This window comes from Saccostrea cucullata, unplaced genomic scaffold, assembly GCF_032062105.1.
Source record: "Saccostrea cucullata isolate Sc308-1 unplaced genomic scaffold, CSIRO_AGI_Scuc_v1 ctg564, whole genome shotgun sequence".
NCBI lineage: Eukaryota > Metazoa > Mollusca > Bivalvia > Ostreida > Ostreidae > Saccostrea > Saccostrea cuccullata.
The window spans coordinates 203,223-229,863 of NW_026928294.1; the positions used below are offsets into that span (position 1 = coordinate 203,223).

Consider the following 26,641-nt stretch of genomic DNA (forward strand, 5'->3'; position numbering starts at 1 on the left):
TCTTTTAGACACTTGAGTGTATGATTGTATTATGTCATGATGATTCTAGACTAGCTTTCTCTGTATTTAAATCAAAAATTTAATTCCGTGTTCAAATATTTATTTTGATATTATATATATTTGGTCTCATTTCAAATTCCACTACTATAAATAAATCAACTAATTTACAAAATAATGTTAATAATCAAATGTAACAATGTACACATTTTTTTTTATAAATTCATTTCATATTTAACAATTGATGTAAAAAATATTTCTACACATCTAATGCATAGACTTAATGCACACATTAATAACTACCCAACAATATATGAAAACTGGAATGTAACAGTTTATATTCAACACAGCATGATCAAAATTCATCTGATTATTCATCAGCCGTAAGAGTGATGAATTTTAATGGTTTAGTACTTGCAATGTGTGATGTCGCATTTAATAAAGTTGAGAATTTCTTATTCTTGGTGATAAGTATCACCTTGTCATACATGAATAAATTATTTTCTTTATCAAAGTTCTACAGAGAAATTTACATACTAAAAATATAAGATCAAGTTCTAACAATATCAATACATGTTTATAACATAATATTGTAAAAAATGCATACTGAATCAATGTGTTTTGCATAGACTAAATCATGTGGCCTGGAAACTCGCTGGTACTCCGACATTAGCTTAAGATGGATGGGTGGTTGTGGCCATTTTCAGACTATATTGATCTCCTTTAGAAGAACTCCATAGAAAGATATACAAAATGAGCAAATCTTTAAATTAAAATGTATGAAATTTTCCTTTGCCAAATGAAAGTTGACATCTTAGTAAGAGATCATATCTAAAAAAAAATAAGTTATATCTGATGGTTAATTTGTTGACCCCCAGCCTCCTTAACTTAATTGTCTGCCCTTGATCTATTTACCCTACTGAATAGTATGTATTGTTAATTGAATCATATTTCATGTTTCTACTGATTCAAATTACATGGAGTGATCCTGAGATGTAAAGTACATCAAAGCAAAATTCCTAAAAACATTTTTGAAAAAATTCTATCTCATTAATAAGCAAAAAGAATATGGCAACTTGAGCCGAATACACAATGGTTGAGAGATCACACATAAATCTTCATTTAGTATGTATATGTTAAACTGCACAGCAACCCCACTCACATATTAATACCATTTCAATGTTAATAATAAAATAAAATCAATATGAACACTACAGATATTTGACCCTACATTCTTAAAATGTGAACACTTTTTGATAATGCACCAATGGAGGTGTTGGTAAACTACTGTGAAATCACAAATTTTTGTGGGGGTTAATTTTTGTTGTTTTCGAGGTATGAAGAGACCGATGAATTCATGTCCAGCACTAAATGTAAAATGATATATACATAAATACTTAACAATTCTTCATCCATGCAATCAAATCCCCATGACCCATGAGATTTTTCTTAAACCACAAAAATTTGACCCCACGAAAATATGTGATTTTACAGTATAACATCTTAAATACCATGAAAATGAACTATTCTCCTTATTTCACAGGAATTCAATACTTCAATACAAAATTTACTATTACAAAATAATTTATCATCAATATAATGTTCAATGGTTATCTGGCCAAGAGACCTGATATTTCTATCTGACACAATCACAGTTCTACATGTAAATAATCATGATGGAAAAAAATTAATCAATCGTGTGATTATCAAAATTTATAAAAATGAATTACAGTGTATATGTATTTTGACAGGAAGTTGATTGCTGCAGATTATTTTTAATAACTTTAAGAAAGAATTAAAACAAGATCAAATTGAACAATAAATCACACATGGTTTAAAAGAAATGTGTCTGAACACAGTAATGATTAACACAGGAATATGAACATGGTTGTGAGATTTGAGCACTGCATTATAATGGCAATGTCAGTAATGGCTAATGCACTTTTATTGGGCATTCCTGGCACATTATTTTAATGGCTGCATGAAATTTGAATGAAAATCAGTTTCCTATAAACATCAATTCATTATAAGCATGTTCCTTAAAAGTGTGTTTTACTGTATACACATATAAATTGTTGAAACTTGATTTGCTTTGAAAATATCAAATTCCCAGAATACACATCTTTTGATGGTTAAAAATGCTCATTTAGTGATCTATACTATCAACTCTTTTTAACACAAATAAATCCAATTAAAGAGTATATATTTTTAACAGGTGGGGACTGAGACTTGAACCCGGTACCTCCCGCCTACCTTGCGGGTGCTCTAACTACTGAGCTATCCAGCTGACGTACCCAATCCCCTTACATATTTATCATTGTTAGAAATAAATAAGAATTACATGGACAGAGGACCAAATTCCCCTTCAAGGTGGTTGAGGTTTTGATTTCATTGATATTGTTGCACATTCTTCTTACTTTAGAATTACATGTATAAGGCTAATCCATACTGTCAGATGAATAAGGCAATATTATCTTTAATGGACTGACTCACAACCAAATAAAATAACCAGATAAACAGAAATTATCTCAAAAGGCAGGTGTTTTCATAAAACTGAAAATATATAGATACATTAGCTGTTAGGAGAAAAATATTATAGTTATGGTCTTATGGATTAAAATTTTCTGGAAAAAAAAAAGAACAAGCCTTGGTTCTGTCACTTTGATGATAGGGCACATGTAATATCTTTTCAGTAACACAAGAGAAAAGTTAAATACCCATCCCAATAATAACACCCATGTGATTCTAAAATGAAATACACGTAAAAATATAAATACATCTGAGTGGTCATTTGACATCAACATCAAGTAAACATTGAGTTAATTGATTGGTAAATTTCTAGAGACATTTGATTGGTAAACAACATTCACATCAAATAACTCTCAGAGCTGATTGGATGAAACTATTATAGAGACATTTGATAGGTTAAATACAATTGTGATTGGTTAAATACATTTGTCTAATTTTCATCAGATGAACTATCAGAGCTGGGGCTGTCTTCCTTTTTAATTCTGTCAAACTTATCCATCCCATGCTTCTCTTTATTGTCTTTAGTATTCTCTTCTCTGGAAAAGATGAAATCAATTTTTTATTTATTTATTTTTGTTGGTTATGTTTTTTTAAGTAAGGAAAGAGGAATGCCCTTACTTCTTATCTTACAATTATTTTTCAAGTGCATCAAAGAAAAGCATATACGAGGGTTGATTCAAAAGTTCGTGGAATTTCTTCATATTTTATTTATTTATAAGTGAATTTGGTTGAAAATTACAATTGAGAATATAGACACTTGCTGAATATTTTAAGTAAAAAGACATTTTGAATATTTCTGATAACAACTCTATGGCAGTTGTCATAGAAACGGATGTTTGGAAACGCGGGGGAGACATTAACGTTTTTAGTATCATTTTAATTCTTAATACGTGAAATTAGAATAAAACCGCCATTTGTGATATATAAAACGAAAATTATTCATTATTACGATTGTTTGATCTTTTATTAACCTTTGTGTGAAAATTGTACTGATTTTACTGGATATTTAGTGTAATAGTCGATGATTTATTGTTCATCTCTATTAAAGTTGTTAGACAACGTCAAATTTTGGTCAAGCCATACATTTTGTGAAATCCCAGGATCACTCTATCTTAAACGCCTATATTATTGACATAGGCTGGGGAAAAATGCATTTAGTTACTGGTTGTCCAGTAGCATAAGAAATTTAAGAAAAAAAGAACTTCCATGAACGTTTATTAAAGGTGTGGCGGCCTTTTTGAGACTCTGTTTTAAGTGTTTATCCCCTAGACAAATTAAAAGCGTTAATGGACATTGTCGGCTGACGTACTGTTCTCGACACTGATACTGAAATTTGAACATCATACGGAAAGATGGGGAGTATTTTGAAATGTGAGTGAAAAATGAAGATAAGTTGGTGTGGGAGGATACCCTGGCTTTTCTTGAGAAAAAAGAGGCAGCAATTTGTATTACTCGAATCGGACATTAGACTGAGATGCTTTTATATCGTGACGTGACATATCTAATTTGACGTTACATCGAAGTCTCCCCTGGGTTTCACAACTATCCATTTTCAGAAAGCTCATGTGATCTTATTGGTAATTGGAATGTGATGAAATTTTCCAATATTGTTGCATTATGACTCTATACTATAAATATGCATGTATTTTGTTTTCATCAAATCACAATAAAATTTTAGAGAGAAATTCCACAAATTTTTGGATCAACCCTCGTACAATTGGTAACTAAACAAATCTTAATGAAACTGCTCCCTGTTTCATGATTCTGTCTCATTTCCTCTGACATTCTTCTGTCAGAAATCAGGGTTTATGAAATTTGTTCCAGATCTTTCAACTTTAATTTTAAATCAAAATAACTTGGCAGAAAAGAAACTTCCTACTTAAAGCAGAATACTGTAAACATATTACATTTGGCTGTGTATTCTTTTTATCGCTTTTGGCAGAAACAAACTTCTGCTAATTCAAGTACAACGCTAAAGTCTTGTACTTGTATACATAAATTTAATAAAAACATTAAGAAAAACGCTAAATCAAATCAATGCTAACCTGTTCAAAATTCAATTTCCGCCAAGTACACGCTAAATATAATACTTTTACAGTTACCATAGGATTTTACTGAGAAAAATTACCGGTATGTCAATTTTGGCTGTATAAAGGTATAATGAAACAGCTAAAATTAATTTGCCATCATTTTTTGTGTTTTAATATGTTCCCTAATCAGTACAATAAGGGTTACCTCAATTTTTTTTTTTCTTTTAAAAGCATTAAAAAGTTAAAAGCAAAACTATTTTAGGTTAGTTTTTTATGCCCCCGTAAACGAAGTTTCGGGGGTATATTATAGTTTTTGTCATGTCCGTCTGTCTGTCTGTCCGTCTGTCTCTCTGTTTGTCTGTTTGTCCGAAAAAACTTTAACCTTGTCCATAACTTTTGATTTAGTGGAGCTGTGACTTTCATATTTCACATGTGTATTCCTTGTGACAAGACCTTTCTTTGGGTACCACCAAATTTGACCTTTTGACCTTGACCTTGGAACTTGACCCACTTTTACACAAAAAATTCAAATTTTTACTTTGGCCATAACTTTTGAACAGTAAATACCAGGACATTTATACTTCACATATACCCGGTATATATTCTTTGTGGCAAGACCTTTTACTGGATACCAACAACCTTGACCTTTTGACCTTGACCTTGGAGATTTACATACTAATAAAAGAACTTTAACCTTGGCAATAACTTTTGAACGGTAAGGTCTAGAGCTTTCATACTTTATATATGTAATCCTTGTAAAAAGACGCTTCATTGGATACCAAGAGCTTTGACCCTTTGACCTTGACCGTGGAGTTTGACCTACTTTTAGAAAATAAACCTTGACCATAACTTTTATAGGGTAAGAGCAAGTGCTTTTATACTTTACATATTTAATCCTTGTGACAAGACCTTTCATTTGATATCAAGACCTCTGACCCTTTGGCCTTGACCTTAGAGTTTGACCTACTTTTAAAAAATCTTAACCTTGGCCATAACTTTTGAACGGTTTGGGCTATAGCTTCCATACTTCATATATGTATTCTTTGTAGCAAGAGCATTTATTGGATACCAATAATCTTGACCTTTTGACCTTGACCTTGGAGATTTCCGGACTTGTGAAAAAACATTAACCTTGGCAATTACTTTTAAAGAGTAAGAGCTAGGGCTTCCATACTTCAAACATGTGATATTTGTGGAAAGACCTTTCATTCAATACCAATAACCTTGACCATCTGACCTTGATCTTGAAGATTTCTGTACTTATGAAAAAATTTCAGCCTGGCCATAACTTGGGAACAGACGGTGATAGGGTTTTGATATTTTACAATTGTATTTCCAGTTAGGAGACCCTACTTTGGGTTCCATTATATTAAATTTGCATCTAAGAAAAGTTTAATCTTCTCTATGTTGCCATACAGGGGTATCAGTGTTTCACAAACACATCTTGTTTCTTCTTTTTTTTTGTTCATTCCTGAATATTGTGATCTGTTTTTTCAGTACTCGTGTACTAATCTTAAGATGTATTCTTAATGTAATTATAACAGTTATTTTCATTTTCAATTACTATACATTTTATTATGTAATAAACAAGAGGCCCATGGGCCACAATGCTCACCTGAGTTATTTTAGTTTTGCTGTTTTGCCTCAAATTCATGTATATTATATTCTTATGTAAACTTTGATAGTCTTTTGTGGTCAAACACCAAACATAACATGGTATGCTGTGATTTGAACAAAATTGAATGCTTCCACTTTAATATGGCTTTGTGGAGTTTTAAAGATTTTCTGTACATAATCCCTCTTGGGACCTCACTGTATCAAAGGGGACCAAGATCTGAATAATTTACAATCTACACTTCAGCAGTAAGCTTTCACCCTGTCTGGTCCAATGCTTCTTGAGAAAAAGATTTTTAAATATTTCCATATTCATCTTTGACTTCCTATTATGGTCCCACCACACCCCTCGGGGGCCGTGAAATAAAAAGGTTTGACCCTTCGTTTACCACATTTAGAATCCCCTTTATCCAGGGATGCTTTTTGCTAACTTTGGTTAAAATTGGCCCAGAGATTCTTTAGAAGAAGTTTAAAAATGTGAAAAGTTTACAGACAGGTGATCAGTTAAGCTCTCAACTCAGGTGAACTAAAAACTTGCAATCTTCTGGGGCTAAAATAATCATTTATCCAGCTTTACCTCAACTTTTGCTCATTTACACAAAAGGATATGAGAGCCTTGTCATATCATTCAAAGTGTTGACTGACTTGCATACAATTTATCATCAATATCATCTACATTTTGAAAGAAGAACTCCAACCAAAAATGATGCAGGTTGCAAAAGGGTATTTTCAATGTATAATGATAGAGGCCCAGGAGCCACATCGCTCACCCGAGTACTGTGGCTAGGAAAAAAGCAAAAATCAACTTAGTATTAAAAAGCTTAAATGCATGAGTGGTCCCTTTGAGCCCCCATTGTGGCCCCATCCTATCCCCGGGGGTCATGATTAAACAAACTTGAATCTACACTACCAGAGGATGCTTCCACGTGAGTTTTATTTTCCATGGCCAAGTGGATTTTTAAAAGATGCCATTAATTTTTCACTAATTCATAATTATCTCCCCTTAGAAGAGGGCATGGTCCTTCATTTGAACAAATTTGAATTCCCTTCACCCAAGGATACTTTGTGGCAAGTTTGGTTGAAATTTGCCAAGTGGTTCTTGAGAAGAAGATGAAAATGTGAAAAGTTTACAAAGACGCCAACAACAACAACGCCGACAGACAACGGACAAATTTTGATCAGAAAAGCTCACATGAGCCAGCCTTCAGCTCAGGTGAACTAAAAATGTCATACTAGGTCTAGAGATGCTACCCAAAATACAATATTGTAGCTGATTGAATTAGATCAAAGACCACCCAAACTAACTTGAAATCTGGAAGACACAAACATCTTACAATATATATTTTGAAACACTAAAAAATATTTAAAAAAGTTTGGTGACAAGCCAATAAGGAAAAAAGCTAAACATCCATGCTACATATGGATTTTCTGACAATTTATAAAAAAAAGAATTGTCAAGTTTCTAATTGATACAGGTATATTTTTAGTACAGAGAGGTTTCAAAATTAGCAAAAATATGAATATGTACAATTTATCAGAGGCTCAAACTTGGTCTTCTGTATCCATATCCTTACATCCATATATTTCCAAAAGGAATCAAATATGTCCAGGTAAATTGACCATTGGCAGAAAATGTAATACCGGTATTAAGTATTGGGTAACATATTTACATGGATTCTTTTTTGGTTGCCCTGAATAAACTACACAAAATATTGTCTCTTAACCATATGTATTGAACAAATTTAATTACCAGTATAGGAGAGGCAAGTATATTTATAATGCAAGTATTAAAAATGTACAGTTCATGGTGTTTACCAAGGAATACATATGTGTATGTATGTTGTATAACGATCCCCAAACTGATGCTAGTTATGCCCTGTTCACACGGAGAGTTTAATTCGAATTGAACGTAAATTACTGCAAATTAAATCTGAACCGCGTTCAAACAGGGAGTTTAATGCGAATTTGTTTAATTCAAATTAATTTACTGCACATTAAATTACTTCGCATTACCTCCGTGTGAACGCTAAGCGAAGCTAATTCGAATTCTGACCACTTCGTAATGGCAAAATTAAGTCAAATTGCACCTGTCAGTTGTCAGCTTTAAGTACTTGTGCTATTTTTGCATGAAAAACCAAGGAAAATTGTGTTAATCTCTAAAACGTGTGTACAGACTCTGTAACATTATATCAAATGCGTCTGCTTCTGCAGAGGGTGACGTGATTTGCAAATTCAGCTTTAATAGCCTTACTGACGCCTGACTGTAGAAATAAAATTTTAATTTGCATCAGTTTACTTGGCATTAATTTACTGCAAATTAATATGACTAGTCGTGTGAACAGGGCATTAAGTAACACAAAGTGTACAAGTATAATCCCTATTAACCGACCCGGGCGCTAAGTAAATTGTGAAAAGGGAGCAGTTATTTTGGTATATGTCATATATAGTTATAATTTTTTATGTCATATTTTAACTGGCTATTCCTTCATGTAAGAAGTCACGAAAATCATAGCCAACTTCATCATACCAGGACAGACCTTCAGGTAGAGTCAGCGGCATTTAGCGGCATTTGTCCAAGACAGACCTTCTGGTAGAGTCAGCGGCATTTAGCAGCATTTGTCCAAAACAGACCTTCTGGTAGAGTCAGCGGCATTTCTCCAAGACACACCTTCTGGTAGAGTCAGCGGCATTTAGCGGCATTTGTCCAACACAGACCTTCTGGTAGAGTCAGCAGCATTTAGCGGCATTTCTCCAAAACAGACCTTCTGGTAGAGTCAGCGGCATTTAGCAGCATTTCTCCAAGAGAGACCTTCAGGTAGAGTCAGCGGCATTTGTCCAACACAGACCTTCCGGTAGAGTCAGCGGCATTTAGCGGCATTTCTCCAAAACAGACCTTCTGGTAGAGTCAGCGGCATTTAGCGGCATTTGTCCAAGACAGACCTTCTGGTAGAGTCAGCGGCATTTAGCGGCATTTGTCCAACACAGACCTTCTGGTAGAGTCAGCGGCATTTCTCCAAGACACACCTTCTGGTAGAGTCAGCGGCATTTAGCGGCATTTGTCCAACACAGACCTTCTGGTAGAGTCAGCGGCATTTAGCAGCATTTCTCCAAGAGAGACCTTCAGGTAGAGTCAGCGGCATTTGTCCAACACAGACCTTCCGGTAGAGTCAGCGGCATTTAGCGGCATTTCTCCAAAACAGACCTTCTGGTAGAGTCAGCGGCATTTAGCGGCATTTGTCCAAGACAGACCTTCTGGTAGAGTCAGCGGCATTTAGCGGCATTTGTCCAAAACAGACCTTCTGGTAGAGTAGATTTAGCGGCATTTCTCCAAGACACATCTTCTGGTAGAGTCAGCGGCATTTAGCGGCATTTGTCCAAGACAGACCTTCTGGTAGAGTCAGCGGCATTTAGCGGCATTTGTCCAACACAGACCTTCTGGTAGAGTCAGCGGCATTTCTCCAAGACACACCTTCTGGTAGAGTCAGCGGCATTTAGCGGCATTTGTCCAACACAGACCTTCTGGTAGAGTCAGCGGCATTTAGCGGCATTTCTCCAAAACAGACCTTCTGGTAGAGTCAGCGGCATTTAGCGGCATTTGTCCAAGACAGACGTTCTGGTAGAGTCAGCGGCATTTAGCGGCATTTCTCCAAAACAGACCTTCTGGTAGAGTCAGCGGCATTTCTCCAAGACACACCTTCTGGTAGAGTCAGCGGCATTTAGCGGCATTTGTCCAACACAGACCTTCTGGTAGAGTCAGCGGCATTTAGCAGCATTTCTCCAAGAGAGACCTTCAGGTAAAGTCAGCAGCATTTAGCGGCATTTGTCCAACACAGACCTTCCGGTAGAGTCAGCGGCATTTAGCGGCATTTCTCCAAAACAGACCTTCTGGTAGAGTCAGCGGCATTTAGCGGCATTTGTCCAAGACAGACATTCTGGTAGAGTCAGCGGCATTTAGCGGCATTTGTCCAACACAGACCTTCTGGTAGAGTCAGCAGCATTTAGCGGCATTTCTTCAAAACAGACCTTCTGGTAGAGTCAGCGGCATTTAGCGGCATTTCTCCAAGACACATCTTCTGGTAGAGTCAGCGGCATTTAGCGGCATTTGTCCAAGACAGACCTTCTGGTAGAGTCAGTGGCATTTAGCGGCATTTCTCCAAAACAGACCTTCTGGTAGAGTCAGCGGCATTTAGCGGCATTTCTCCAAGACACACCTTCTGGTAGAGTCAGCGGCATTTAGCGGCATTTGTCCAACACAGACCTTCTGGTAGAGTCAGCGGCATTTCTCCAAGACACACCTTCTGGTAGAGTCAGCGGCATTTAGCGGCATTTGTCCAACACAGACCTTCTGGTAGAGTCAGCGGCATTTAGCGGCATTTCTCCAAAACAGACCTTCTGGTAGAGTCAGCGGCATTTAGCGGCATTTGTCCAAGACACACCTTCTGGTAGAGTCAGCGGCATTTAGCGGCATTTGTCCAAGACAGACGTTCTGGTAGAGTCAGCGGCATTTAGCGGCATTTCTCCAAAAAAGACCTTCTGGTAGAGTCAGCGGCATTTCTCCAAGAGAGACCTTCTGGTAGAGTCAGCGGCATTTAGCGGCATTTCTCCAAGAGAGACCTTCTGGTAGAGTCAGCGGCATTTAGCGGCATTTGTCCAACACAGACCCTCTGGTAGAGTCAGCGGCATTTAGCGGCATTTGTTCAACACAGACCTTCTGGTAGAGTCAGCGGCATTAAGCGGCATTTGTCCAACACAGACCCTCTGGTAGAGTCAGCGGCATTTAGTGGCATTTGTCCAAGACAGACCCTCTGGTATAGTCAGCAGCATTTGTCCAAGACAGACCCTCTGCTAGAGTCAGCAGCATTTAGCGGCATTTGTCCAACACCGACCCTCTGGTAGAGTCAGCAGCATTCTCTATGAGAATGATCGTAGGTCATGCTTACCTGCTTGGGGAAGTAAAATTAAAAGATAGTTTACACCAATATTGTTAAAAGTCATTCTTATGAGTTTTGATTGAAAATTGAATTAATTTACTTAGCTAGTAAGTTGTGTGAAGCGGTATGAAGAGTTTCATGTGAAATAAATTGTATATTATCACTACTGGAAATGTTTGCTGGCTGTATAAATGAAAAACCAAATACTATACTGTTTCAATTTCCCGAAATTGATATGAACTTCATTTGCGGGTTATAACTCTGGAAATTTCATGAATGATTAAATGTTAGAATTTACATACTAAATCGATCCACTGACTAATAAGCTGCATTTAAATCTTTTACGGAATAAGCTGCATGGTTATAAAATGTTAACCCATCCCATTTTTATATCTTTTATGGAATAAGCTGCATTTAATAAAAAAAATTTACGAAATAAACTGCATGATAATAAAATGTTAACATATCCCAGTTTCATATCTTTCACGGAATAAGCTGCATTTTATATCTTTTATGGAATAAACTGCATGATTTTAAAATGTTCACCTATTCCAGTTTTATATCTTTCACGGAATAAGCTGCATTTTAAATCTTTTACGGAATATCCCTCTTGGGACCTCTGGAATAATTTTACAATCTACACTTCAGCAGTAAGCTTTCACTCTGGGTGCTGCATGATTATAAAATGTATCCCAATTTTATATCTTTTACGGAATAAGCTGCACGATTACAAAATGTTGACCTATCCCAGTTTTATATCTTTTACGGAATAAGCTGCATCTTATATCTTTTTTACGGAATAAGCTGCATTTTGTATCTTTTACGGAATAAGCTGCATGGTTATAAAATGTTAACCTATCTCATTTTTATATCTTTTATGGAATAAGCTGCATTTTAATAAAAGAATTTACGAAATAAACTGCATGATTATAAAATGTTAACATATCCCAGTTTCATATCTTTCACGGAATAAGCTGCATTTTATATCTTTTATGGAATAAGCTGTATGATTTTAAAATGTTCACCTATTCCAGTTTTATATCTTTCACGGAATAAGCTGCATTTTAAATCTTTTATGGAATAAGCTGCATGATTATAAAATGTATCCCAATTTTATATCTTTTACGGAATAAGCTGCATTTTATATGTTTTACGGAATAAGCTGCATGATTATAAAATGTATCCCAATTTTATATCTGTTACGGAATAAGCTGCATTTTATATGTTTTACGGAATAAGCTGCATGATTACAAATTGCTAACCTATCTTTTACGGAATAAGCTGCATCAGTATAAAATGTTAACGTATCCTAGTTTTATATCTTTTATGGAATAAGCTGCATTTTATATCTTTTACGGAATAAGCTGCATGATTACAGAATTTTAACCTATCCGAATTTTATATCTTTTACTGAATATTGGCCATGATAAAAATATTTCTAGATTCTCATCCCTGCCCACCCTGAATTTATATCCCCGCCTCGATTTTTTTCTTCGTCTTAATTCTCATCGGGATCGGTATCCATCTACCATTCTACTTTCGTTTTAAATTTTGCGAAAGTTGATATGATTTTGACGACTGAAAAGATAGTAATTGCTGTAATACGTATAGGCCCTATATTTTAAACAAGGGTCATTGGTTGATAAAGATTGGTGATGATGTGAAGTAGGAGATAATTGAACCTTTACTATGACCTTTATTCAGATATTGTAGATAAAATTACACTGAATGACCAGGTCAATAAAAATCTTTGAAACTGAAAAAATAAAAAGTATAAAATAAAAGCCGGCCGCCAGCCTTGATTTTAAAAAAAAAATTGGATGGGAATCTAGCAATTTATTTATTATGGCCTAAGCTGCATGATTGTAAAATGTTAACCTATCCCAGTTTTATATCTTTTACGGAATAAGCTGCATGATTAAATCAATAGACAATGTATTCCTCTAAAATCAGCGCATGAAAGTTTTTGTAGAGAATCCTAAATTACTGGACTTTTACAAATCGGTCTTGAAAAAAATAATTTCAACTTTGCATGGTGTGCTTCTGACAGTCTTTTCTTTCTAACTTTATCGATAAAAATAGTTTAACACAGTCGCATACTATGCTCATAGGGTTTATTTGTTGAATAAATTAAGACACAGCTACTTATAATGAGATAATATTGAAACATTCTCAAAGTAAAGCTTCTTCTGTTACTGTAATTTATGGAGTAATCACATTATTTTCTTTATTTAGTATTTTATTTGACATATTTTCATAAATATAACTTAATAATTAATATGTTATACATGGGGTACTTCAAATTTAATAGTCATAATCACATAATTGAGCAATATCAAATGCATGAAGCCAGATGTTTAACACCTTTTCCCTAATCATCTCCTGTTTTGTTATATTGGTGGTAATTTTGTCTGTATCTGACTGCATGATATCAATAACTGCAAATTGCTAATCAGCATGATACTCATGGCTTGTGTTGACCAAGATAAAGCTGTTAATTGAATTATTTTCAAAGATACTACCAAAGTACAAAGAGCTCTTTGTACAATTTAAACTGATATTTAATTACCGGGGTAATATTTTTAGAATAATACTGGAAATACCATCAAACTAAATGAAAAAAATATAAATATTACTAATTGAGCAAGTCCCTGCCATTAAGGAAAAACAAATATTATACTATTTAAGTATCTCTCATACATAAAAGTGTAAACCATCTCTCCATTAATTACTGTATATCAGTAAATCCATGGAAAAACAACAGATTAAACTGTAATTAAGATTGATTTGTTTTATCTATGATCTATACAAAACAGTATTTATGGACTTGTTTATTCCTGAGTCCTACATCTTTTTCAAGATGAAGGAATTTACTGAAAATAAAGGAGAAAGGAATTAAAGCACTCAATCTTGTTAAACAAATTCTCTAAATGTTGTCAGAAGCACTGTCTTTGAGAAATGCCGCTGACTCTACCAGAAGGTCTGTTTTGGAGAAATGCCGCTAAATGCCGCTGACTCTACCAGAAGGTCTGTGTTGGACAAATGCCGCTAAATGCCGCTGACTCTACCAGAAGGTCTGTCTTGGACAAATGCCGCTAAATGCTGCTGACTCTACCAGAACGTCTGTGTTGGACAAATGCCGCTAAATGCCGCTGACTCTACCAGAAGGTCTGTCTTGGACAAATGCCGCTAAATGCCGCTGACTCTACCAGAAGGTGTGTCTTGGAGAAATGCCGCTAAATGCCGCTGACTCTACCAGAAGGTCTGTTTTGGAGAAATGCCGCTAAATGCCGCTGACTCTACCAGAAGGTCTGTGTTGGACAAATGCCGCTAAATGCCGCTGACTCTACCAGAAGGTGTGTCTTGGAGAAATGCCGCTTAATGCCGCTGACTCTACCAGAAGGTCTGTGTTGGACAAATGCCGCTAAATGCCGCTGACTCTACCAGAAGGTCTGTGTTGGACAAATGCCGCTAAATGCCGCTGACTCTACCAGAAGGTGTGTCTTGGAGAAATGCCGCTAAATGCCGCTGACTCTACCAGAAGGTCTGTGTTGGACAAATGCCGCGAAATGCCGCTGACTCTACCAGAAGGTCTGTGTTGGACAAATGCCGCTTAATGCCGCTGACTCTACCAGAAGGTCTGTGTTGGACAAATGCCGCTAAATGCCGCTGACTCTACCAGAAGGTCTGTCTTGGAGAAATGCTGCTCAATGCTGCTGACTCTACCAGAAGGTCTGTCTTGGACAAATGCCGCTGACTCTATCAGAAGCACTGTCTTGGACAATTGCCCCACCCACCAACCCATTTCATCTCATTTCGTGACTTCTTACATGAAGTATGAACCTTTTAACTTCAAAAAAGCTTTAAGTAATTAAGTAAATACTGTTAAAATTGTCTTAAATGAAGTGATAAGTATAAACTAGGGGAGTCTCCTATTCCATCATGGATACCTTATATGTTTTATGGTTTTAACCATTCCTCATCATGATCAATGTGTCATTTTCAAACTATTCCTTAATATATTAATACCGTAGTTTTTTTTTTATAATTACGACAGAAAGATGTATATTTTTCATGCATAAATAGATCAAAAGCAACAAAATGTAACAAACTAAATTTTCAATTTTCAGTTAGCTAACCATATGAAGTTTTTAGGATGTATATATACATGTTACCTAGAAACAAAAAAGGTTTTATTGTCTTCTAATCTTAGTAATGAATATAAATGTATAAGCAAAAAAAATCTATTTTAAAATCAGTTTTGTAAAGGAGGGAGGTGTATGGTTAATTCATCTGGTCACAATCAGTGCTTGCTAAGTGACTGTTAGTAGTATACTAAACACTACACTGTAAATTGTTAGTACTGCTTAAACCTTCATATCAAACTACTCACTTCAAAATTTTAAAGTTTCTGATTGGTTTATCCTCTGTGTGAAGGGTGTGTCCTTAAGTTGATTGACAAGTCAAAAGTTGTACTATCAGAACCTGAGTAGTGGTTTGTAACAACATGAAATTTGCTGTTGCTGATGGAAGAGTTATGGTTCTTTGTCTGCTGAGTTAGTTATCTCCCTTGAGTAGCTGTACCTATTTTGTTTCATTTTCTTCGTTTTGTTGCTAGATATTGATAAAAAAGTATGCAAAGGGAAAACGCTTAGCCATTAAAAAAAATCACACTTCTATTTAGTGAAAAATTGCAAAATCCTCCAAATACCTTTTTAGTCCTCATTGTCCCATAAAAATAGAATTTATGAATCTGTAAACTTTTGTAAGTGTAAAGCATTCTTCATACTGGTGTTAATTGCATGAAAAGCCCCTACAAGCCTGACATCACTATGACTGTATTCTTCAGACATTGTAATAAATAACCTTTTGTAACTGCAGTTATCATTGTTGGCAGTTTATGAAGCAAGAATAAATGTTTTCTTAGTGACTGAAATAAACAAACCAAAATCCTACCTCTTTTCATTTATTTTTGAATGTCCATCATTCCTGAAAATACAGAAAAATTCCAAAGGTTAAACAAAAGGCTATCTTTGAAAATTTTTCCTATTTTACTGCAAAATACCATGACACCTTAACCCAGAGAGTCCCCCCTGTTTTTGTTTATTAGACTGACCTCTCTGTCCCCTTTGTGTCCCCCTCATCTTTGTCCCCTTCTTGACCCTCATCAGAATTTGTGCTCCTTGTGTCGGGTTCCTGCCCATTCTCAGCATCCATTGGTTTTGAATTCTGCTCACTCTCGTTGGTACCATCATTCTGTTGTTGTGGAGTCTCTGCAGTGCTTTAGTTTACAAAGGAAATTTTGACATCTGATTGCAAGATACATAATGCAACAGATCAAAGATTTTCATTCTGCATGAGTAACATACTAACTGATTACATATTGCCATCCTATTTATATTTACTCATATTAGAAAAAGAAGTCTGCTTTGATCAACTGTACCTCTCTTCTTGTGGCTTGTCCTTCACAGGAGACTTGGACTTTGACCTGAAATGATACAAAAAGTGTCCTTGTAATGTTTACTGGTTCTGGCCAATTAAATCATATTATTTCCTATATTAGTAATTTAGTATTATTGTCACTAGCTTTTCACTGCATCTCTACTCAAAATTGGAAAAGGCTCAAAATTTCACAGGAACTTAAAAGATTTCATAATAATGAAAATAAGCACAAGTGTACTACAATTTTTTTTTATTTTAAATCAGTTTCCTTTCTTTACACCCGCAAAACTGTCAAACTCCTCTTACAGACATCTTCACAGACATCTGCATTGTACCATACTGTGTGTTTCTCAGGACAGAGACAGTCATTTGGGTTTATATTCTAACCTTTTGCTGTCTTTGGTATGTTTCTTCCCTTCAGCTGAATTTGATGTTTCTTCTGTTGGTTGGTCTTTATTTTTCTCCTTTGATCTGAATAATAGCCATGCCAGAAAATATTCATTCAATTACAATGTAGATATCCCAAAAATAAATTTTGCAAATATCTTTTTAAAAAAAATTTCACCAACCTTGACCTAGATTTTGATCTTGTCCTCCTTTTTCTATTAGATCTAAAGTGAGAGAGAGAAAATCATACCACATACCACAAATTACTTAATATTCAAAACATCATCATGTATAAGTATAAATCATGGCCCTTATAAAGTTAAATCTTAAATCTTGTTGCTGTACCTTCCATCTTTGCTTCCTGATCTTGATCTGTCCCTCTGTCTTGACCTTGACCTAGTTCTATCTCTTTTTCTTGACCTTGACCCAGATCTATCTCTTCTTCTGGACCCTGACCTAGATCTGTCTTGCTTTCTTGACCTTGACCCAGATCTGTCTCGCTTCCTTGACCTTGATCTGTCTCTTTTTCTTGATCTTGATCTAGATCTAAAAAATCAAGAAATACAAATTTGAACCAAGAAAATGAAGATGTCAGCTAAACATTATTATATTTCTATTCATTTTAACTTTTCATTTGATATGGAGAATGTTATTTTTTTTTCTAAAGAGTTAAATACTGTATACAGGGTTATTTTCGCCCCATGCTATTTTCGCCCTTTCACACTTGAATACAATTCTGCCCCATTTTAAATTCACCCAGTCATAGTTTTGTTTAAGAAATTATACTGTATTCTTTCAAATTGCCCTGTTTTAAATTCGCCCAAAAGAGGAGAGGGCAAAAGGGACAAAAATAAAACAGGGGCATAACTTCCTTGTATACAGTAATGAACATTTGGAGAAACTATCTTTTTTTTGGGGGGGGGGGGTTGATTAGAAAAAAGAGAATCAAAGTCTTTGTAGGAATTCATTAATTTGCCTAAAATGGATAATTGATTGTAGTCTGTAAGATATTAGAATCCAAGTTAATATTCAGTGCTTAGAGATTTTGTTAATATAATCACATCAGACAGAAAGAATAGATAGTTATCTGCAAAAGGTTTTTTTTTAGTATTACAGCAGACCAAAAATCCTTTGATTGAGATTATTTGATTTTTGGCTAAAAGATAAAGCCAGTATTACAGCACATAAAATGATACCTTCTGTCTTTCGATGCTGAACGCGTCTTTGAGGTTTTTCTTTTTGGTGTAGGTGACCTTCGTTGCCTTGGAGATCTTGACCTTGAGTGAGATCTTTGATATGTTCTGGAGAAACAGGTTTCATTTAATTTTCAATAGGAAATACAAAACTGTTTATTGTATGCATTGATAGATTCTTGTCACATTGTAACATCTAGATCATGTTTTGCACACTTTCTTTTAAAATGTGGAAAGACACACTTTTGGAACCTAATGAATGTTTTATTTCCATATACAGTTAATATTTATCTTGCGATTTTCATGTACTTCTGAATGATAAGAAAAATAATCTGAGAAACTGATTTCTATTCACATGACCAGGTTGTTTATCGTAGTTAGGTTAATCTTTCTGAAGTAAAGTCATTCAAGCACTCCTTTAGCTTTAGAAGATAAGTCAACTGAGAAGTCCTTTATTTCTCAAAGTAACAGCTGATCCAACTTAGGGAAATGTTCCGTGAGGGATAAATAATGTCATGTCAAACAACTGCATTGTGAATGACTCTAGATCAACATAAGCTTTAAGGATGCGTCTTAATTTATAGCAGGCTGTACATAGTTATCATTCTTAATAAGATATTAACCAATAAATCAATTTAAGTTAAATATTTGTTTCCATATATTTATAGTAGTGGGTAATTTGTGCTGCTAATACATATATCAATCTCTATTAATTCTGAACCTGCTTTATCTGCATCAATCACTCAAAGTCAATTTCCCTTTATATTAAAATAGAAACAAAATGATGAGCTTTATTGATCTAGTAATTGTCTGTGCCATCACAGGGACGTCCATCAGGAAAAACTCTGATAGGACTAGGAAGTATGAAGGTGAATTGATTTTTATCAATTAATTTTATATATAATAAATTATCAATGCTCTTAAACTTGCCCTCACTAAATCCTGTAATAAGGAAATTAAATTTTTTCATTATAAACTTATAGCCTTATATTTGGAATTTAAAAGTGTGTAATATTATTGATACCTGCGTCTAGATGAATGCTTTTCAAATCTTTTGGCTTGTTTCTCTTCATAAGGAATAGCATGCTCCACACGCACGCGCCGTCCACAAACCATGCTGAAACAGAAAATACATATAAACATATGTCAAATAACTTTTTGATAATCAACAGAAATCTGTCGATCATTATTTATGTACAAAGTGATCTGACAGTGTTATTAAAAGCTGTGATTCCACAAACTATAGAACTATAAACCTTTTACATGTATTTGAAATATAGTTACTGGTGTATATGAATTAGTAAATGCTATTTATAAGATTTTTTCCTCAAACTTTGGTTATCATTGGTACTTGTATATTTTCTTTATTATTACAAATTTACACAAGAATGAAATTAAGCTTGATAGCTGAATAATCATTAGTTTTTGTGAATTAAAAAAAAATCATATACACTATATAGCGTAAAGTCTCTAAATCATCATAGAAACTTCATTCTAATTTAACTTCTCTCTCTCTTTAGATCTGAGGTCTTAAATCTAGCAGAATCGCAAACTGAGAAAAATAAATATATGTTTATATGCCAAAGTTTTTTTTTTTTTTCCAAATTATATGCAAAGTTAATTACCAACCATATCACATCAGCATAATGAGTTAAGAAATCTTAAAAGCTTTTAATGATAGATGTTTGATGAGGCTCCAAAGACATTAACAAATTGCTTTAATTAAGTAACCGGTACCAAATTAGGAACCCCGTTTTTACAGATTAGTAATCAAAGGGTCACATCTTAGTCTAGTAGCTAGATTGTAATTATACACTTGAACTTTGATAACCCAGAAATCTTCAGGTATCAGTGCACTAGTCTGTCTTACTATGGTACACCTGTGGTACACCTGTCCTAACTCAGCTTTATCAGGTATCGCTTTACCTTCGACAGGTAAGGCATCACAGACCATTGATGTGTGGACACACGGCGGGGCCAGTGTGGAAGTGTTAATGAAGATGCTAACAGAGTTATCTGGCTTGGTCCATTACCAGAACTTCCTAACTCCATTACTGGATGCTTTCCCTTCCTGGTACAACTGACATTTCTCCCTCAATAAAACTCTGTGATAAACATGTCAACAGGCCCTGTTGTTTTTGTAATATAGACATACTGTGACGACTTGGAACAGATTTCCCTTTGTGGCTGTACTCACATAAAAACTTAATTCACGTAACTAAAGAAGCTTAACATGGGAGCTTATAAGTATTTACATAATGTTTGGTCATTCATAAAACATGGTACAATTAACAAAGCATTCTATTTATGTTCTATTTATGATAAAAAGCTGTTGTGCAGCAGCTTGCATCGAACTCTCAGTTGTCTGTAGGGAAAACTAATCCTCTTATTGATTATCATCTGCCAAATCTCTTGTTTATGTGACAGACTGACAATGTCTTGCCGATTTTTATAATATTTTCATAAGTTATCAACTTGACATCTTCTACATACATCAGATCAATGGAGGAAATTAATTAGCAACATCCTGCCCGGAGTCAGTTTTTCCTTGTCGTTTCTATCATTTTTCAAGTTCAAGTGAAGTATACTCTTATGTTTATTCAGAATTTTTCCCATTTTCATATAAAAAATATTTTGTAATTCATTTTCCTTGTAAAATCAGATAGAGTCCTTGAGTAATTTATAGTCCTCCTTTTCGTACACCTTCTTTTATGCCTTCATTAGCTCATTAGGACAAACATATTAGAATTAACATATTATATTTTATATACCGGTATACATTTTATACATGTTGTGTCTGACAAGTAAAAAATTTATCCCTAAAGACCTAAAAAGGAAGTTGCCAACAAGCCCCCAACTTCCTGTTTAATACCGTATAAGTAGAATTTTTAGTGAGGATTTAATTTTGGCATTATTAGCAAGGGTGCTGAGATCGCTAAAATTGAATATCGCTAAAAATTAACTGCATTTTGATTGTAATGGCCTCTTTAGTGAGCTTTTTAATATCGCTAAAAATACATGTACTTCTAATCTCACTAAAAATAAAATACCCATTTTTTAAAAGACAAATCGCTATGTTTGCATATCATTAAAATTTTCACTTATACGGTAATTCACTGTGAAAATTATGGTTCTGTTTGATGTCACAGTACGTTACTATCCACAGTAAAACCCAGTTATGAGGAGGTAACTGGATATTCAATGTTTACTTCCTTTATATAACTGAGATTCTTTACATCATCTACATCTGTAAAACAGACATGTCAGAGAAAATCCTCTATGGGATTTTAAAAAAAATGTTCCTTTTAACTGAGAATTTTTAATTAGCAAGCTCGTAATAACCAACCTTTACTGTAATCCAACTTCTGCAGAAATATATGTTTTCTATACGCTTGGGGGAAGGGACCCCGGAGGGGGGCTGGGTAATTTTCATTATACTCAAGATTACATGAGAGACCCACAAAATCATGTCAACCATGAAATGTAAGATGTCATATACATATTAAGCTACTCACTAATTCTTCATCCACCATATCATAAAATCCCTAATGAACCCATTTTTTCCCCCTCAAACCACTATAATTTGACTCCCATGACAATATGTGATTTTACAGTAGCTATATGACATTTCGAAAGTCAAGTTCAATCACATCAAGGTCAAAGTCACTTCAGGCACTATATAGCATCAACTGTGGGGAGATCTATTCTGTATGCGTTAACATCTCTGGCGATCAAACTAAAAGACTTACAGATGGATAAGTGATTGACAAGTCAATAATTCTACAAAATCTTGCTGACAGACAGATGCACATAGCATTTTATAGACACTGACAGACAAATTGACAAGTGGGTATATACACTAAGTGACAAGGTACCCTAAGTTCCCCCTGTGAGATGTACTGTAAGTATATAAAAAAGTCAAATTTATATGTATACACAAGAATAAACCTGAATCTTGAATATCTTAGAAAGGATTCTATTTCTGTTTTTTTTTAAGTATGAATGATGTATACAAAGCTTGCACAATTAGAGGCTGAGTAAACATGACCGGATCCATTTGTTCCTATGCCTGACTATGTCTGTAAAGTGATTCCGTAGATAGAATTTTCATGTTTCTCTCTGTTTCTAAGCAGGTGTTTTATTTCCCTCACAGATAACAATAACTTGGAGAACAAGACTTCGATAAGGTCAGATAGATACAACACTTAATACATACTTTCCGTGAAGTTTCCTAACTGCTCTCTCTGCGTCTTCACCATACTTGTACACCAGAAATGCAAATCCCGGTGGATTCCTAAAGAACAGAATTTTTTAATTCAATGGCATATGGTCACAAACATAAATAACATTATATAAGCAAATCATTATATTTACAAAACAAAGAAGGTACGTACTAGTCATATATAATTTCTTAACTTTCTGTTAAAAATAATTAAAACACTAAATTCCTACTGAAAGAAGGGGAGGCGTGGGGGGGGGGGGTGTTTACAGAAATGTTTACATAGAATGTTCATTGAACATATATGACATTAAATGACATAACTATGTATTTCTAATGAACATTCTCATCATAACACTTAGATACACCTCTTTCAGAAAATATTAGAACAAATTGTAACGATGCTACTGTTTGGAGAGAAGAGGGAAGAAAAAAAACGTGAAACTGAGAACACGCACCTGGCCACCCAAACGTCAAGGATGGGGCCGTAATACTGGAACTCCCGCTCAAGATCATACTTTCCCACACGGCTGCCGAGGTCCCCCACAAACACTCGGTACCCCCCTCTGCTCTTGTCCAGTATTGCCATCTTACTGTCGTCGTGCTCCCGTTTGATGGCGCCCTCTACGGTTCACGGAATAGTGTCCCATATAGATAGGGGTTTTCCCACTACAGGACTGTACAAAAGTTGGACACGGAAACTAACACGGAGAAAGCTTATGAATACACATGTACCTTATCACAATGTCAATATGGCATATATATAAAAGAAAATAATGCATCAAAATATTGTAACCTTTTTTAAATATAAAAACTAATTACACAAGTCATGGACCATAATCAATGTTTTATAAAACCGTCTGAATAAATGTTCTATTTGGTTGAGTAAAATCTTCTGACCATTAGAGATGATTATATCAGTAAAAGGAGGTAGACCTTTACCTATAAGTATAGTGATTTTTTCTGCTGATGTTTTTTCCTCCCTGTTGCTTCTTCCTCACCTGGGATTCCTACTACAAAAATCTTGACACTCGCCATATATCTAATTCATTAAGATAATGTTTTAAAATTTTCTAAATGATAAATTAGTCAACTGTCAAGTTTATTCCAATAATATCTAATGACAAACCGATTCAGCAGTATAGGTCGAAGAGGGTGGGGTGGGGTGAAAAAAATCAGTATTTTGGACAACCCCATTTATTTTAGAATATCGCAGAATGTCTAGATCTTTAACTGATTTTGCCATCGGTTCGATTGAAAAAATCTTTCCAATGAGAGGAGATGTCTTTCATAACGGCCAGTATTTACTACTATATAATCATCGTATTATTAGAATATCATGCCAAAAATAAATGGAAGATAACCAGATATGATATTATGAAGGAATTAATAAACAGACATGCATGCATTCAGTTGAAACTCATCCTTCGAGCACCTGCGTTGGATGTTGACCTATCCATACCTTTTAGTTTTGTTTATTGTAACGTACTCAAACTCAACAGCACAGCTTTTCTTCAAATTTTCATTGTGAAATAAAATTTCAAATTTTTAAAAAATGTAGAAAATTTGACTTCTATGCCAATTTCAATAGTCCTCGCCAACTGACGTCAGACATAAATGAAGCCGCACGAGATTTACATTCATATTTTGACTTTAGCGTCAGACACAGATTTTATATAGATGCGCAAGAGAATTGCATTTTATTCAATGGCCTCCCAGCTCCCGACCATTGACCTTTTTAATTTACATTCCGGCAGAATTATCAAGAAATAAACTACCCATAACTTTCAAAGAGTTATCACAGAGAAAAAAATTAGAAATGGAAATATAACCAGATATGATATTATGAAGGAATTATTTAAACAGACATGCATTCATTCAGTTGAAACTCATCCTTCGTGCACCTGCGTTGGATGTTGACTTATCCATACCTTTTAGTTTTGATTATTGTAACTCGACAGTACAGCTTTTCTTCAAATTTTACAGAAACCTCGTTTCAAATTTTGAAGAATAATAAAAGACAAACTTTTGAACAGTTTCTGCGAGGGCTTTCGTATTTCACAATCTTGTAAAATTATGAAAAGACCCTTCTTTGAATTTATTTTTCTCTTGACCTTGACTTACATTTGAGATTTTATATAATGGCATTCAATTAGATGTGATTTTCGTTCAATGGCACTCATTTACAATTTTTTTTCAATTACTCCCTCTCTGATCTGATCAGTGGTAAAATAACTGGTTTCAAATTTCCAACTTCTGGATTTGAATAAAACATTACAACGCCGTTTCAAAACCTTTGCTGAATTACATAATTTAACATGCATAAGTTTTTTCCCTGTTCGTCCGTCTGTCTGTTTGTCCGCAAAAACTTCCTAGGATCCCAACAATAATATTTTGACTCCTTGATCTTGAAAACTTTAACATTGGCTAAAACTTTTGAACAGTTGTACTATTTTTTTTTTTTTTTTTGGTTACTTCTTGTATTTGTGACGAGATCTTCTGCGTACTAACAATTTTGATGTAGTGTTTGTTGTTTAACGTCCCTCTCGAGAATTTTTCACTCATATGGAGACGCCACCACTTACTGGTGGAGAGCTGAAAATTACGTACTGTGTTCCCCCAAAACATTCGGTGCCCCAAAATAAAACCTGCTTCCATAGAGCGACATTTGCATCTGACTGATAGGAAAATCTCATATTTTTGAGAAATTATAGGCTATAAATAGTTTTTTTTAAAGTTAAATTGGGGAGCGGTTTAGTTTTTGAACCACGCCTCAGAAGACAGTGGTCATCAGTGCTCTCTGGGCCTAGACTTCTCCTATTTTAAGATTTAAAAAAGAGTGTTATTTATTATCAATGTATAATCGTGAGCAATTGTAGTTCATAGTTCACTGGCCCTTCAGAAAATAAAAATAAAAAAAATCCGCTTTTCTGCATGTGTTGTAAGAGCTATATAGCCCTTTTCTGCTTATTCTTTTCAAGCACAGACGAAAACAAGACGGAACTTTATTTGAAACTCAATATGTAAGCACTAACATTTGCTAAACATTTTCCCCCTGTCTCTTAAGCATGCACCAACGAAATCGAGAGCAACATTAAATATCAGAAGATCGTCGACCAGTTTTCCACTCTTAAATCACCGCGTGAGGGTCATTTTAAGTGTATGAATACATGAACTGTTATGACCGAGATACTCCCTATGGTTGAAAGATCGGTTCCTTCCCGTTCTTTATGTATATCTCTTCTCTCAGGTCATCTTTCCTCTCCTTCCCTGAAATTACCATTTACTATGGTAAATATAAAATAAATTATGAAGTAATTCAACACCTTAGTGATCAAGTATCAAGTCATTTTCCAGCACAATTCAGTTTTCCTACCAGTGAGCTGATTTGTAATATGAACACACTCATTCATTTCCTGTTTTAGTTCAGTTATTTTCCAATAGAGAACAACTCATCCTCTGTGTCAGTTAGTATGATTACCTAATGTACATGAATATAAAACATTCCTCTATTGTACACATTGACCGGTCAACAAGGGATGCTTATTCCTCTAAACCACCTGATTCAGCCTCTGGGATTTCTAGAAGTCTGTGTTTTATGCCCTCTTCATACATCTGTATTGTATAAACCAGCGGATTTTATTATGAGATTGATATCTGTTTGTTGTCTTCACCATTTCATTACAATGTATATCTGATACAAAAAGCCTAATCTAGATACAGAACATTCGGTTTTGGTTTTCTTTTTTTCTCAAGTTGAAGATGATGCTTTACTGATTTAAATACAAATATTTCTCAATTTTCCTAATAACTCCAAGAAAGATATTATCAGGAAAACATCAGTTTTTTTGCCCCCGTAAACGAAGTTTCTATATAGTTTTTGTCGTGTCCGTCTGTCTGTCTGTCTAGCTGTCTGTTTGTCTGCAAAAACTTTAACTTTGCCCATAACTTTTGATTTAGTGGAGCTATGACTTTCATATTTCACATGTGTATTCCTTGTGACAAGACCTTTCTTTGGGTACCACTAAATTTGACCTTCACCTTGGAGTTTGACCCATTTTTACACAAAAAAACTTTTATTCTTAGCTAACGTTAGGGTTTTATATTTATTTCTAATTTTTTTCTTGGATAACTCTTTGAAATCTTTTGATAATTCTGCCGGAATGTAAATTAGGCAGGTCGATAGGTCAGGTGCTAAGGACTTTCAGACTTCATATTTTTATTCTTTGTGGAAAGACTATTGAAATTGGCATGGAAGTTCGTGTAATTTAAGTCTATGTCTACCAACATTTTATTTCA

General features: G+C 34.7%; 1 protein-coding gene across 2 annotated transcripts; it reads right to left on the reverse strand.

Moving 5' to 3' along the window:
* Nucleotides 1-104: 104 nt before the first annotated feature.
* On the reverse strand, nt 105-23,003 carry LOC134277094 (serine/arginine-rich splicing factor 7-like). Of its 2 annotated transcripts, XR_009994184.1 has the most exons (12): nt 22,801-23,002; nt 22,340-22,417; nt 19,148-19,240; nt 18,127-18,231; nt 17,276-17,476; nt 17,113-17,154; nt 16,931-17,014; nt 16,545-16,589; nt 16,218-16,382; nt 16,058-16,090; nt 15,495-15,715; nt 105-3,062 (listed from the first exon to the last, which is right to left on the reverse strand). XR_009994184.1 is itself a non-coding variant. In XM_062759375.1 (11 exons), the coding sequence occupies exons 1-11, from the start codon at nt 22,929-22,931 to the stop codon at nt 2,957-2,959; spliced, it is 1,083 nt and encodes a 360-aa protein (XP_062615359.1). In that variant the 5' UTR covers nt 22,932-23,003; the 3' UTR covers nt 105-2,956. The 2 variants fall into 2 exon arrangements, 1 of the variants encoding a protein (XP_062615359.1); XM_062759375.1 differs by lacking the exon at nt 15,495-15,715 and having other exon boundaries at nt 22,801-23,003.
* Between the last annotated feature and the right edge of the window lie 3,638 nt (nt 23,004-26,641).